Here is a 13906-nt window from a genome sequence, read left to right on the forward strand (position 1 = left end):
CTGAAGATGGGACCAACTGTGGGAGGAAGTGGGAAGTCCCCTTATGGAAGCAAATGTTGTAGAAGAAAATTAGTATCCGGTTCCTGTCCCTTGTGCGTGCATAATATGTGGGGGTTAACAGAATGCACTTGTAATTTATAACTCTATGCTGACAGATATAAGCCTGGCAAAGGCAATTTTAGGGTGGGGAGAGGGATGATTGTTATCACATTTGGAGTGCTCTATGTCTCAGAAGTTGATTGTAAGTCAACTTATTCATGGCAATCAACTTGGAATGAAGGGTTCATGGGATGTAGGACTTCCGGTGATAAAGCTGGGACAGTCCAGAGCAAAATAAGACGCACTGCTTGCCTTACCTAACACAGACACCAGCTACGTACCAAGGTTTGGCAAATGACCTGCCACCTATTTTTGTAAATGAAGTTTTATTGGAATACAGCCATGCCCATCTAATCATGAGTGGTCTATGGGTCATGTCCCACTACACTAGCAGAGCCCACTAGTTGTTTAGAGGGAGACCGTATGGGCCACAGCGCTAAGCATACTTGCTCCCTGGCACTGCACAGAAAGAGTTTGTCACATCCTGATCTATATTTCACTCAGAAAAGATCTTGAAGACGATGTATGCAAAGATGTCTAAAGGTTCTGGGGCACCTGGGTGGCTCAGTTGGTTAAGGGCCTTACTCTTGATTTCGGCTCAGGTCATGGTCTTAGGGTGGTGAGATCGAGCCCCGGGTCAGACTCCACAATCAGTGGGGAGTCTGCTTCTCTCCTCCTTCTCCCTCTCTCTCTGCCCGTTTCCCCACTTGCGCTCTCTCTCTCTCAGATCAATCAATCAATCAATCAATCTATCTTAAAAAAAAAGTCTAAAGGATTCATCAGAGATAACCAAACCTACATTCTTTCACTTTATGATCAACCACCATAAAATGGCTTTATATAGTGAAGTTCTGATATAGACATCCAATTACTCCTTAATAAGAGGGAATGCTAACCTTTCACCAGAAAGACCAAGAGAACAGTTACTATTTTGTCTAAATTTTTATTTTCTGTCTAGGTTCTCTTTGTCCTGGGATTTAGCTTCCTGCTCTTCAGGATAGTTTGTAGATTTATAGAATCTGTCAATGCTCAAAGTTGTTTTTTTTTTTCTTAATTTTATTAAGTTTTTAAATTTTAATTCCAGTAAAATCAGCATACAGTGTTTATTAGTTTCAGGTGTACAATATAATGCTTCAACTATTCTATACATTACTCAGTGCTCATCATGATAATTGCACTCCTTCATCCCCATCACCTGTATCTCCCAACCCCCGCCCACCTCCCCTCTGGGAACCATCAGTTTGTTCTCTATAGTTAAGAGTCTGTTTCTTGGTTTGTCTCTCTCTCTCTCTCTCTCTTTTTTTCTTTGTTCATTTTTTTTTCTTAAATTCCACGTATGAGTGAAATCATATGGTATTTGTCTTTATTTCGCTTAGCATAACACTCTCTAGCTTCATCCGTGTCATTGCAAATGGCAAGATTTCATTTTTTTCAAGATTTTATTTATTTATTTGTCAGAGAGAGAGAGAGCACAAGTGGGGGGACTGGCAGGCAGAGGGAGAAGCAGGCTCCCCACTGAGCAAGGAGCCCAATGGGGGACTCGATCCCAGGACCCCAGCATCATGATCTGAGCTAAAGGCAGATGCTTAATCAACTGAGCCACCCAGGCATCCCAAGATTTCAGTCTTTTTATGGCTGAATAATTTTCCATTGTATATGTATACCACATCTTTATCTATTCACTTATTGATAGGCAATTGGGCTACTGTAGATAATGCTGCAATAAACACAGGGGTGCATAGATCCTTTCGAATTAGTGTTTTTGTATTTTGGGGGTAAATACCCAGTACTGTCATTATTGGATCATAGGATAGTTATAGTTTTAAATTTTTGAGTAAATTTCATACTGCTTCTTTCAGTGGCTACACCAGTTTTCATTCCCACCAACAGAGCACGAGAGTTCCTTTTTCTCCACATCCTTGTCAACATCTGTTGTTTCTTGTGTTTTTGATTTCTCAATGCTCAAAATTTTAGGATTTTTTTTTAAGTAGGCTCCACGCCCAGGCTGGAGCTCAATGTGGGGCTCCAACTCATGAGATCAAGACCTGAGCTGAGATCGAATCAGATGCTTAAACAACTGAGAAACCCAGGTGCCCCAAAGTTTTAAATATGAAGTTTTTAACGTGTAAATTTCTAGAGATGATTGTCTCCCAAAGCTATTCCTGCTATGATGTTGACTACTTGCTTTGTATATAAAAATGGACTAGAAGTGGACTCTCGTTCAAAATATAGTTTAGCCACTCACGAGTGAGTGGTCTTGAGTAGGTTCAACTCCTTTGGACCTCAATTTTCTTAACTGCTTAGTACAAATACTATTATGGTATGTTGGAAGAATTAATGTAGCCAGAGTACTAAGCACCAAAGTATACACTGTAAGCATTTAATTCATTTAACCTACTGTTTATTAACATCAGTTATTAATAACTCCTTAAATCATTACTTGGTCTATTATTCTGAATTTATAAACTTTTAATTCCTTCTTGGTGCCTGTATTAGTCAAAGTCTCCAGAGAAACAGAACCAATAGGACCCCCAGCTTGGCCTCAGCTGACAGTTCTCTTGTTTCTCTCTCAGGTAAAGGGACTGAGGACAAGTTGCTCATGATGGAGCCCCAGGGGAGGGACAAGGAGGCTCTGAGCTGGGTCTGCCAGAGAGATGTCAGGAGAGTGAGATGTGGTTTAATGAAATAAAATGTGGTAAACAGAGCCGAAAGAAGGACCTGCCCCCTTCCCAGAGACCCACTTCTGATACTTTGTGGACCAGAGACCCTCCTGGGGGCCATCTTGGGGGTTGTGGGCTGAAGATGGAGAACCACATGGACCACGGTGGTCACCCCTAGAGCAGAGTTAATCCCTTCCAGGAACACTTGGATTGAACAAGGACATGCTGACTTCACAGAAAATTCGTGAAATTATAAGACTCTGCCAGTTCCAACTCCTTTCTCCTGACTTACTAAGATTGGAATCCAGGTGTCTTAGTTAATACCTTTGGGGAGACCCTTCCAGTCCTGGGCACCTGCCTGCACAGAGTGGCCTCACACAAAGAAGAGGGAGCCTCAGAGGAGACAGATCCCTGGGACCTTTGTGGGCAGTGCCAGGCTTCTCTGTAGCAGAAGGAAGCTTTAAATCAGGAAAATGAGCCTCACTCCAGGATGGGGCCCCTACCACTCTGCCCTGAGAGAAAGGGTCAAGGCCTGGCCTTACTTTGACCCCCTAGGTTTCCTATCAGGCCACGTGGGCCTCGAGTGGCTGAGAACCTGGCTACAATCAGTCCTTTCCACCTCCCCCTTCCCCATGCCTGTACAAGTGAGATCACTTTCTATTTCAGGGCAAAGGTAGGGGGAAACTGTCTTCTAGAAGCTGGCTGGCCTCCCCCTCCCCCACCCCAACTGATCTGCTCTGGTTGTCAGGCACCTGTTTACCTTAGAGACAGAGCACCCCTCCCCCTCCCCCCAGGGTTCTGAGCCGTCAGTTGAGACCCACAGAACACTGGCCTTTGGAGACAGAGTTGTGGAGCCCTAACACAGCCATGGAGGGCCTCCTGTCTGCCATCACATCCGCTTTCCAGCTGGTCCTAGGGCCCCTGTGGGGTGCCCTGCTGGTGATTTCTGAAAGCTGGGGACATGTTTCAGTTCTCCGTGAGTTTCTCTGGGAGATCCTGACACGTATTATAGTACTGGTTTTGGCAGAAATGACACGACACATTTTAAGACGTGTGAAGGCGCTAGGCAAAAGGTGTTTGGCCCACGCTAAAGTCTGGGGAAAAGGTAGTGAGAATATGGGACCAATGACACAAGCTGATGATGCCCTAGGGCTGCCCAGGGTGGAGGCCAGTCTTCCCACATTACAAACCTTGTGCTTCTCAGCAGTAAATGCAAACTACTGTAGGCTGTCACTTCAGAATACCAGTGACTTTCTGAAAATGGCGCAGAAGACCCAGCCTCCTAAACTTTCCCAAGTGACTGGTGACAGACCCATCTTAAGAGTCTCAGAGAAGAATGGAAAACAACTTTGGAAGAAAATAATGGATGATTTGAACAGAAACACTCACGTTCTAGAGAGTCCAGAACTGCTCGCCCAAGAAATCGCGAGATGGAAGCAGAGACTCCAGGAAACGGAACAGGAGAAAGAAAGGCTGGAGCAGTCAAACGCAGGAATGCAGCAGGCTCTGAAAGATAAAATCAGCCAATTAATACCACTGGGTGAAAACCTTCAGAAGGCCATCCCCTGGCGTAATCTCCCTGGAGATCACTTGGGTCATGTCAACAGGGAAGTCGAGCAAAAGAGGGAAGCAGAAAATGACAATCACCCCATCCATCCGGCAGAGAGTGATCTGAAGGGTGTCATTGATGATGCTGATTCCAATGTGTCCCTTCAAACTACTGAAGAGAAAAATGAGGAACTAGCCAGACAACTGCGGGAAGAAAAGCAAATCAATGAAGAGCTTATGGGACAAATAACAGATCTTCGAGCCAAGGAAGCCTCTTTGCAGAGTGAAAATTCACAGCTTCAAAGTGAGATTCAGCAGCTGAAACGGAAGCTTCAAATGCTGCCTAAATTATTTCAAGAATACATCAGGGAAGTTGAGAGAAAATCATTGGAGAATGAAGCGCAGTGCTCAAACCTTAAGAAGAGTCTTTCCCACACGTATAGAAACATCGAGTCCGCAACTCAGATTTGCAACTTATACAAGAAGATGGCCGAAGACCTGCGCAGAGAGTTGGAGGCGAACACCGGGCACTATCTAAAGGAGATCTTCTTCCATGCGAATAAAGCTCAGCAGAACCACATCGCAGCTGTGATGAACGAGCGAAAATTCCAGGAGCTAAGGAAAGAAAATGATCACATCAGGCAAATGTTGGCCAGAGCCAAGTTCAACTTCCCTCCTTTCCCAAGTGGCCCTGTTGCTCCTGCTCCCCCACCGGCAGCCCAGAAGTGTCGGGGGACCCCCTGGATCATCAGCACCCCCAGGAAGGAGAAGAGCCAGGCAGTAAGGGCCCACACCTCCAGGGACACTGGATTTGACTGAGCTCACTGCCGGTTTGACTGAGCTCACCGCAACCTGGTCCTGAATTCCCACAACCACGGCATAACATCTGCATGTGTTTTCTGTCTTTAAAGTTATTTTGACTTATCTCTTTTTGATTTAGATGCTGTTAGTTAGTTGATATTACAATTGCTTTTATTCAAGTAGATTTAGCATTATAGTTTTCAGATAGTATTTTTCCAGTAAAGTGTCGTTTCCTATAATTCTTATATATTGTTGTCACATCATCAGACCCTCTAGAATTAGATAATATTAAGTATTGTATTTTGATGTAAATTAAAGATCCACAATTACTTGAACAATTATTGACATTTGGCATGGATGCAAACATTTAAAATAACATTTTTCTATGGCATGAGCATTTTTGTATGCCATTTTGATACTCACGAGCATGTATTAGAAGTCTGTACAAGTAATTTAATACATACCTGAATAAGTTTTGATTTAAAAAAATTGGAAAAAAATCCCCTATTTCAACTTCATAATATTTTGGTTAGACTAGCTTTAAATTCATAAATTAGCTTAGCGGAGTTTAAAGTTTACAATTTTTTTCTCCTTTTGTTAACTTTTTAAACTTAAAAAAACTTTTTAAACTTTTTTCTCTTGTTTAAGATATTGTTTGCTCTTTAGACGTTTCTAAATTTTATGCAGTGAAAATGAAAGTTTTCCCTTGATGGCAAGCAAACACACACACACACACACACACACACACACACTCACACACAGCCCACCATGCGGATTACAAGGCACTCTGAGTCGGTATGTCAGGAACAGAGGATAATATAACAGTAAAGAAAGGTGCAAAATTTTTAAAAAAATTTTAAAGAAAGAAAGAAAGAAACCATGATCACACAATTTGTATAATATGCAAAATATACCTAACTCATACACACACAATAGGAGAGCTGTCCAATGTATCAGATAGATGCTCAGCTTGTGGAAGGAGAGGGTGAGGAAAAAGCAGGGGGAGACTCCCAGATGCTAACAACAGGGGAAGCTCTTCCCACCCCTGGGACTGCCTGGAGGGAGAAGGGGGGTTTAAGTGGCGGACTGTCCTCAAGGAAGACAACACAGTCAGGGAGCAGGAAACCTGCTCCTCGCCCCACTCTTCTCCTATTTGCTACAGGTACACATGAAAGCCATCAGAGGGCGTGGGAGCGCAGGCCAGGGAAGTGCATGGCACTAACTTGGAGAAGGACCAGCGCACTTCAATCTCTACAATCTAAAGTGTGTGTGTGTGTTACTGCATCAATTCATATCCGTTTATTTAGTACAGACAGATCTCAGAGATCGTGCAGATTTAGTTCCAGGCCACCACAATAATGCAAACGCCACCATAAAGCAAATAATTCAATAATTAATATTTTTCTGGAACTCATTTTTTTTCTGGTTTCCCAGTGCACACAAAAAGTTACGTTTATTACACTACACTGTCATCTAGTAAATGTACAATAGCATTATCTCTAAAAAAATAAAATTAAACCGTGTTTAATTAAAAAATGTTTTCTTGCTAATAAATGCTAACCGTTACCTGAGTTTTAGCACGTTGTGATCTTTTAGCTGATGGAAGGGCCTTGCTTCAGTATTTGCTGACTGATCAGGGTGGTGGTTGATAGAAAGCTGTGGCAATTTCTTAAAAGAAAACAACTACAAATGTTGCCGCATCAGCTGACCCTTCTTGTCACAAAAGACTTCGCTGTATCGGGCAGCGCTGTGGAGGGATGTGAAGAAATTGGGGCGCTGTTGGGTGGGAATGTGAAACAGCACAGCTGCTGTGGAAAACAGTGTGGAGGCTCCACCAAAAATTAAAAAGAGAGATACTATATGATCCGGTAATCCCACTTCTGAATATGTATCGCCCAAAACTGAAATCAGGATCTGAAAGGGGTATCTGCAGTTCTGGTTTCGTAGAGCACTATTCTTAGTAGGCCACGAGAGAAAGCCATCCAAATGTCCACCAACGGATGGATGGATGGGCTCAGAGAATATGGGATGAATGAGTAAAGAGAATGTAACATTATTCTTAAAAGAGAAGGAAATTCGGTCACACGCTATAATATGGATGAACCTTAAGGATAGTATCCTATGTAAAATAAGCCAGTCATACACACACATGCACATACCAGATATTGTCTGATGCCTCTTATATGAGATCTCTAAAGTTGGTGAAAAATAAAATAAAAAATAAAGCGGTCCAACTCCTAGAAACAGAAAGTGGACCCGTGGCTGCCACGGGCTGAGGAGTGAAAGGAATGGGGTGGTTATTGCCTGGGTATAGAGTTTCAGATTGGCAAGATTAAAATTTTTAGCGATCTCTTGCTTAATTATGTGAATTTAGTTAATAATACGAAACTACCAAACTTAAAAAGAATTAAAAGGGTACATTTCATGTCATGTGTTTTTTACCACAATTTGAAAAAAAAAGAAAAGGAAATGTGAGTTTTGGGATTTGAGGGGTGGGGAATTAGACTTGAACTCTGTCTCAGACCAATGACTTCACCTCTCTACAATTTTGGTTGAAGGAGTTGATCGAAATAATTTTTTTTTAAAGTTCTAGAGAGCAACATTGTTTTTTTTTCAGATTTTATTCATTTATTTGAGAGAGAGAATGAGAGAGAGAGAGAGAGCACATGAGAGGGGGGAGAGTCAGAGGGAGAAGCAGACTCCCCGCCAAGCAGGGAGCCCGATGTGGGACTCGATCCTGGGACTCCAGGATCATGACCTGAGCCGAAGGCCCGATCTAAATAATTTTTAAAGGTTCTACCCAGTTCCAAAATCTAATTGCTTTATAATATAAACAGAATATCTTAGCCATTGACTCTAAGACAAAGTCCTTTATAGTACAAAATGTTGACCTCCTTAGCTTCCAAAAAATCCCTCCACTACACCTTGTCAATTGTATCAGACAAACAATCAGTTCACATTGGACGCTCAGTGAGCAGCATCTCACTAAAGTAATTCATGCTGAAAACAACATGATAATAACTTGAAAAAGGACAATGTTTACATCAAGCCGAAGCAGGACCTAATTGTAAATATTCATATTATGTTCAGTATATGTTTTTTAAAGATTTTACTTATTTATTTGACAGAGAGAGAGATAGCGAGAGCAGGAACACAAGCAGGGGGAGTGGGAGAGGGAGAAGCAGGCTTCCCGCTGAGCAGGGAGCCCGATGTGGGGCTCGATCCCAGGACCCTGGGATCATGACCTGAGCCGAAGGCAGACGCTTAACGACTGAGCCACCCAGGCGCCCCATGTTCAGTATATTTTTGATCACTAATCTTTACTGGATGTGTACGAGAAAGATGAGAGCAAAGGTCGTTAGGAGAAAGAAAATTATCTCTGAAATGACCCTGATATCAGGGGAAGATCATCTGAATGCAAGAAGTAATCGAGGAATGGAAAGGAAGGAACAGAATTACGACAGGTTGAGGAGGGAGCTTGGTGGGTATTAGACAGCGAAGGATCAGAGGATTTTCTAAGGTTTCAGTTTGGAGGGATGGGGATAACAATGAAACAAGCAATGTTTGTAGAAAGGGTGGTGCCTATGTCAAAACACACAGGAGAGAGATTGGGTCCAGGGATGAAGAGGCATCCTGGTGAGACTGCATGGCGTACTTTTACATAGTGTTTTCAGAGAGACCAGAGAAGCAAGGCTTGGACCGATCCTTGGGGCACAGCTGCAGTTAGCCCAAATCCTCACACTTGCAACAGGTGCCTTAGGTATTACACAGTGTAATGAATAAGAAAGCTTATGAATAAGGAAGAAGAGGCCCAGGCAGGGGTGTAAACAAGGAGGAGGAAGTAGCCAAGACAGAGAAATGAAGCCAAAGGGGCCAAGGGTGAGACAAAAGAGCATCCTGCACCAGAAGTCGGAGGAAGGGGCTGGTGGGGAGGTGCTGGTTAGTGGCATCTTTGCTGCCAGAAAGGTATGGGAAGGAGGACATCCAAAGTGAGAAAATTCCTGAAAAGGCAGGAAGGGAAAGATTTCTAGGCTCAGACGAGAGAATCAAGTTTGGAAATCGAGGAGGGAACAGTGAAAGAATGAGTGTAGACAGAAAGGTTATTTGTTGGAATGTATTGCCACAAGCCACAGCAAAAGAATTTTGCTGGCTCAAGTAAAAAGGAATTTATTTGGAAGGCTTTGGGGCAACTCCCAAAATGCATAATAAGACCAGATAACCAGACTTGGCAAGAGGGCTGAACCAGGGGAGACTGGGCCTGAAAAAGACAGGTAAGCTCAAAGCACAGCATGAGCTTGGGTTAGGCCCCATCACTGGTACTAGTGCTGTTGGACACGCACCAAGAACACAGGTGTCATCTGGTCTCCTCTACTGTCACTTCAAAGCTCTGAAGTCCCCAAGTGTTCTCCCAAGGTTCAAAAGCCCGGTGGCAAGTGTCTTCTTAGCTAACCCTCCATTATCTGCCCACTCTCCCCCCGCCGCGACTTCTAAGAGCACCTGACTATTCAGCTTTGTGAGACATATTTGATGTCCCACCAGATACCCAGGGCAGACATTCTTTCCAAAAATAAGGCTCTTACAAAAACAAAATAAAACAAACACACAAAAAGCCTCATACAGTCAAAAGTAGCCAAAACAAGAGACACTTGTCTACCACTTCCCACCTTGCCAATTCCCAGACCTGCATTTCAAAACCAAAAGCAAAACAACGCATATGATGCAAAAGGCTTCTGCCTCACGTAATAACCGTCTGCCTTTGTACCGCCGGAAACACTCTACTTCCCAGAGCGAGCCATTAAAATCTCTCCACTCTATCCAAGCTCCAGCCCCAAGAGCCCTGACTGACACCCTTTCCTTTGGTTTTCATTCTCTAGCAAGCTTGTTCTGATATTTTGCAAACCACAAAGCAATGACAAAGTCAGACAACACTAATGCACGTGTAAACTTGATGGAAAGACATTTCAAAGAAGGAAGTTAAAACACTGACATGATACAGTAAGGAAGGAAACCGGGTCATGGCTTTAGTTGTCTTCTCTGTGGCAGGTCTCTGCTGTGGGTAACACCAACGGCTTCCCTACACCAGAGCCCTCTCCACGCTACTTTACCTTCAGCCAGCACTTTGGCAGCTGGGGGCACTTAATCCTCGGGGTGACCCTGTGACCCTCAACGTCACACATGAAGATTTCAGCTCTGGGTCATCCTGCATGTGTAGGGTTACAACAGCCTTTCAGAACTGCCTCTCACTAACTTTTTCTTTCTTTTTCAAACATCCTTTAGTTTTAGATTGGGCAAGAGCAAAAATAAGATTACTTGATAGTAAATCGCCCCTACCATACAATTACAAAATGATGCTCTTCACCACATTGTAAGATTTCAGTTCGCAGCCAGCCTATTTCTGATTTCTTCATGGGGACTAATGTGATATAATAATAAAGATAAGGCTGTAACCCCACCAGGTAATTCAAATCCCCACTTAAATCCTCCACAAGTGGCCCCAAGTTTTCTCTTGTCAAAATAAAGACTTTAAGACGCAAGATGGTTTGGGGCGCCTGGGTGGCTCAGTTGGTTAAGCGACTGCCTTCGGCTCAGGTCATGATCCTGGAGTCCTGGGATCGAGTCCCACATCGGGCTCCCTGCTCAGCAGGGGGTCTGCCTCTCCCTCTGATCCTCTTCCCTCTCATGCTCTCTGTCTCTCATTCTCTCTCTCACAAATAAATAAATAAACTCTTAAAAAAAAAAAAAAAAGACGCAAGATGGTTTAAGAACAAATGAGAACTCCATAGCCTTAAACCAAACTCTAGCTCCTCTGATTAAACCATCTTTCATTCAAAGAACTATTTCACACTTGACATTCTTACGCCATATGCAACTGTTACGGGATAAACTGCGTTCCTCCAAAATTTATGTTGGTATCCTAACCCCAGGTAACTCAGAATGTGAGCATATTTGAAGATAGGGCCTTTTAAAGAGTGATTAAGCTAAAGTGAGACAATTAGGGTGAGCCTAATCCAATCTGACTGATGTCCTAATAAGAAAAGGAAATTTGGACACACAAAGGGACACCAGGGACATATACACGGACAAAGAAGGCAGCCATTTGTAAGCCAAGGAGCAAAGCCCGGGAAGAAACCAAAGCTACCTCTACTTTGATCTTGGATTTCCAGGCTCCAGAACGGTAGGAAAATACAACAAATTTCTGTTGTTTAGCCCCCCAGTCTGTGGTACTTTGTTATGGCAGTCCTAGCAAACTCATACAGCAACCCGTTCAAAGAGACCAACTGAATTATTAGTAAAGAAAACAATGTGTGTGAATCACCATCTACTTTCATCGGTGTTTTAAATATTTTTCACATGTCATGAGTGGATGGATTTTGTAATTCCCCGTAAGAAAACATGCTTGAAAAGCCTAATGGCAAATCAGTTGTAAATGTTTCTGCCGTGCTGGGGCAGGCAGTAAGGACTGTCTTCAAAGTCCCCCGACTTACTTTATTAGAAGGCCAGATGTTCGACAGATGAATGGATAAAGAAGAAGTGGTATATATACACAATGGAATATTATGCAGCCATCAAAAGGAATGAGATCTTGCCATTTGCAACGACGTGGATGGAACTGGAGGGTGTTATGCTGAGTGAAATAAGTCAATCAGAGAAAGACATGTATCATATGACCTCACTGATATGAGGAATTCTTAATCTCAGGAACAAACTGAGGGTTGCTGGAGTGGTCGGGGGTGGGAGGGATGGGGTGGCTGGGTGATAGACATTGGGGAGGGTATGTGCTACGGTGAGCGCTGTGAATTGTGTAAGACTGTTGAATCACAGATCTGTACTTCTGAAACAAATAACGCAACATATGTTAAGAAAAAAGAAAAAGAAGAAGATAGCAGGAGAGGAAGAATGAAGGGGAGTAAGTCAGAGGGGGAGACGAACCAGGAGAGATGATGGACTCTGAAAAACAAACTGAGGGTTCCGGAGGGGAGGGGGGTGGGGGGATGGGTTAGCCTGGTGATGGGTATTGAGGAGGGCACGTTCTGCATGGAGCACTGGGTGTTATGAACAAACAATGAATCATGGAACAGTACACCAAAACAAATTATGTAATATATGGTGATTAACATAACAATAAAAAATTAAAAAAAAAAAGAAGGCCAGATGTTGGCTGCTTGCATGACTGTGTCCCTCATTAGGTGATCTGTGTTGTTTTTCTTTCAGCAAAGGCTTTATTTGTTTAAAAGACACGAGGCTTGACTTCCAAATTCAAGTGACCATTTGCCGGTAAGATTCATTAAGTGTCCCAGACTCTGAGATAGGGAGCTGTACAGGTGACTTATGAATGAAGTAATCCCAAAGGCAAATTCCTGAGAAAGTCAGAAGATCAGGAAAATAAAAAGGAGGAAGCCAGATAAGGACATGTCTTCAGGCAAAGTTTTACAGATAATCGCTTCAGGTTTATCCCACGATGGGGATCACTGGATCCTTAGAGTACAATCTGCATCGCAGCCCTGTCCTGACCCAAGGCAACAGGCATGGAACTTTCAAACTCCCAAATCCATCAGTCACTGGCTGAGGGGATAAGAAATTCCCAGACTCTACCAGGCCAATCCTTTGGGGGGATAAAAGAGCTTCAGAAGCTGGCTCTTGGGAGCAAAAGCTCCTCAAAGTCCTGGGGCCCCACAAATAAAATAAAAGGGACTTGAGGGGGTCTGGTGGGAATACCAGCCTTATACATCACAGTAAGCACTGAATCATTCTGTTTCTTCAACTCCTCTGTAAGGTTATGGGTTGTGTTCTGGAAGGTCACCTAGACTTCTGGAGTCTGCATTGCTTTAAGAACTTCAGCCTCACTCAGATTTTTATTAGGCCCAGACATCCCTATCATTTCTACCATGCCCCCCGTTCTATTCCATGCACTCTTCCCTCAGGGAAACAAGCTGAAAGGAGCTCCCTGAGCTATAGGGTCTCTGTATTCTCTCTCCCTCCGTCCCGCCCCCCAGCTTCTTTTCAAACCTTCTTCGCCCGGCCCATCCTCTTTCTGAGGGTCTCTCTCTCTCTCTCTTTCTCTCTCTCTCTCTCTCATCACATCCTCACTCCTACCCTCTGATGTTCTACATTTTTCTGGACTCTCGGTTGGATTTCTTCCAGCACTGTGCTGGCACTCTTAATCGTAATCTGGTTGACAAACGAGAACAGTATCATGGACTGATTTTCCCCAGGGTCTCAGAAGAATGCATGCTTTCTCCGGCCACCTCGGGCTGGGTTGAATTAGGACGTACATTCGTGTCTCCGTCACGGCCTCCAGTGGGAGCATTCAGCTTTTGCAGTCTGAAAAGTCCCTTGATTTCTTGGCCTTTACATTGACTGAGAATTTGGCTTTAATAGGATACAGCAAAAGTAGGCATAAGAGAAATGTGAGTCATATGCTGGTACAATTTATCTGTGCCCGTAGGGCCTGCTCCGGCCTCATCTTTACACACTGCTTGCATACGGTGATGCTTTGCTGAATGGAATACATACACAGGTCATAATGAATAACTCAGGGCCTAGGGTCACCTGGTTTTCCAAAACCAAGAGTTCAGTTTTTATCAAGGCCCAATATCAACCCCAAAGCTCTTTCTGTAGAAGAGAATAAATCCCGGCTAAAAAGTAACTTGACTAAATCCTCAGGGGTCTGAGATTCTCCTCTTGGGGTTTGCCATTGTCTCCTACAGTAACTTGATACACCTCCAAAACTTTAAGTGCCATTGATTGGATCTGCTTGGACTGCAATCTGGACCATCTAGGGAAAATTGTTCTGGATC

The 13906-nt window shown here is 43.5% G+C and overlaps 1 protein-coding gene across 23 annotated transcripts in view; it reads right to left on the minus strand.

Moving 5' to 3' along the window:
* The window catches only part of LOC148163991 (uncharacterized), a 75924-nt gene that overhangs the window by 48059 nt on the left and 13959 nt on the right, over window positions 1-13906 (minus strand). For 9 of the 23 annotated variants that reach the window (XR_015768602.1, XR_015768601.1, XR_015768600.1 and 6 more), the window contains exon 4: window positions 4149-4265. Coding sequence is in view for 5 of the 23 variants with exons in the window: in XM_088024954.1 (XP_087881080.1) it covers window positions 4149-4265 (117 nt within the window). In the remaining 18 variants the exon portion in view is untranslated. Of the gene's footprint in view, window positions 1-4148; window positions 4923-6675; window positions 6856-10213; window positions 10639-13906 lie in introns of those variants that run through there. The other 14 variants (XR_015768608.1, XR_015768607.1, XR_015768603.1 and 11 more) reach the window with 6 other exon arrangements.

Source organism: Eumetopias jubatus, unplaced genomic scaffold, assembly GCF_037043125.1.
Source record: "Eumetopias jubatus isolate StellerSeaLion01/CBP00866 unplaced genomic scaffold, mEumJub1_p1.0 scaffold_7, whole genome shotgun sequence".
Lineage (NCBI taxonomy): Eukaryota > Metazoa > Chordata > Mammalia > Carnivora > Otariidae > Eumetopias > Eumetopias jubatus.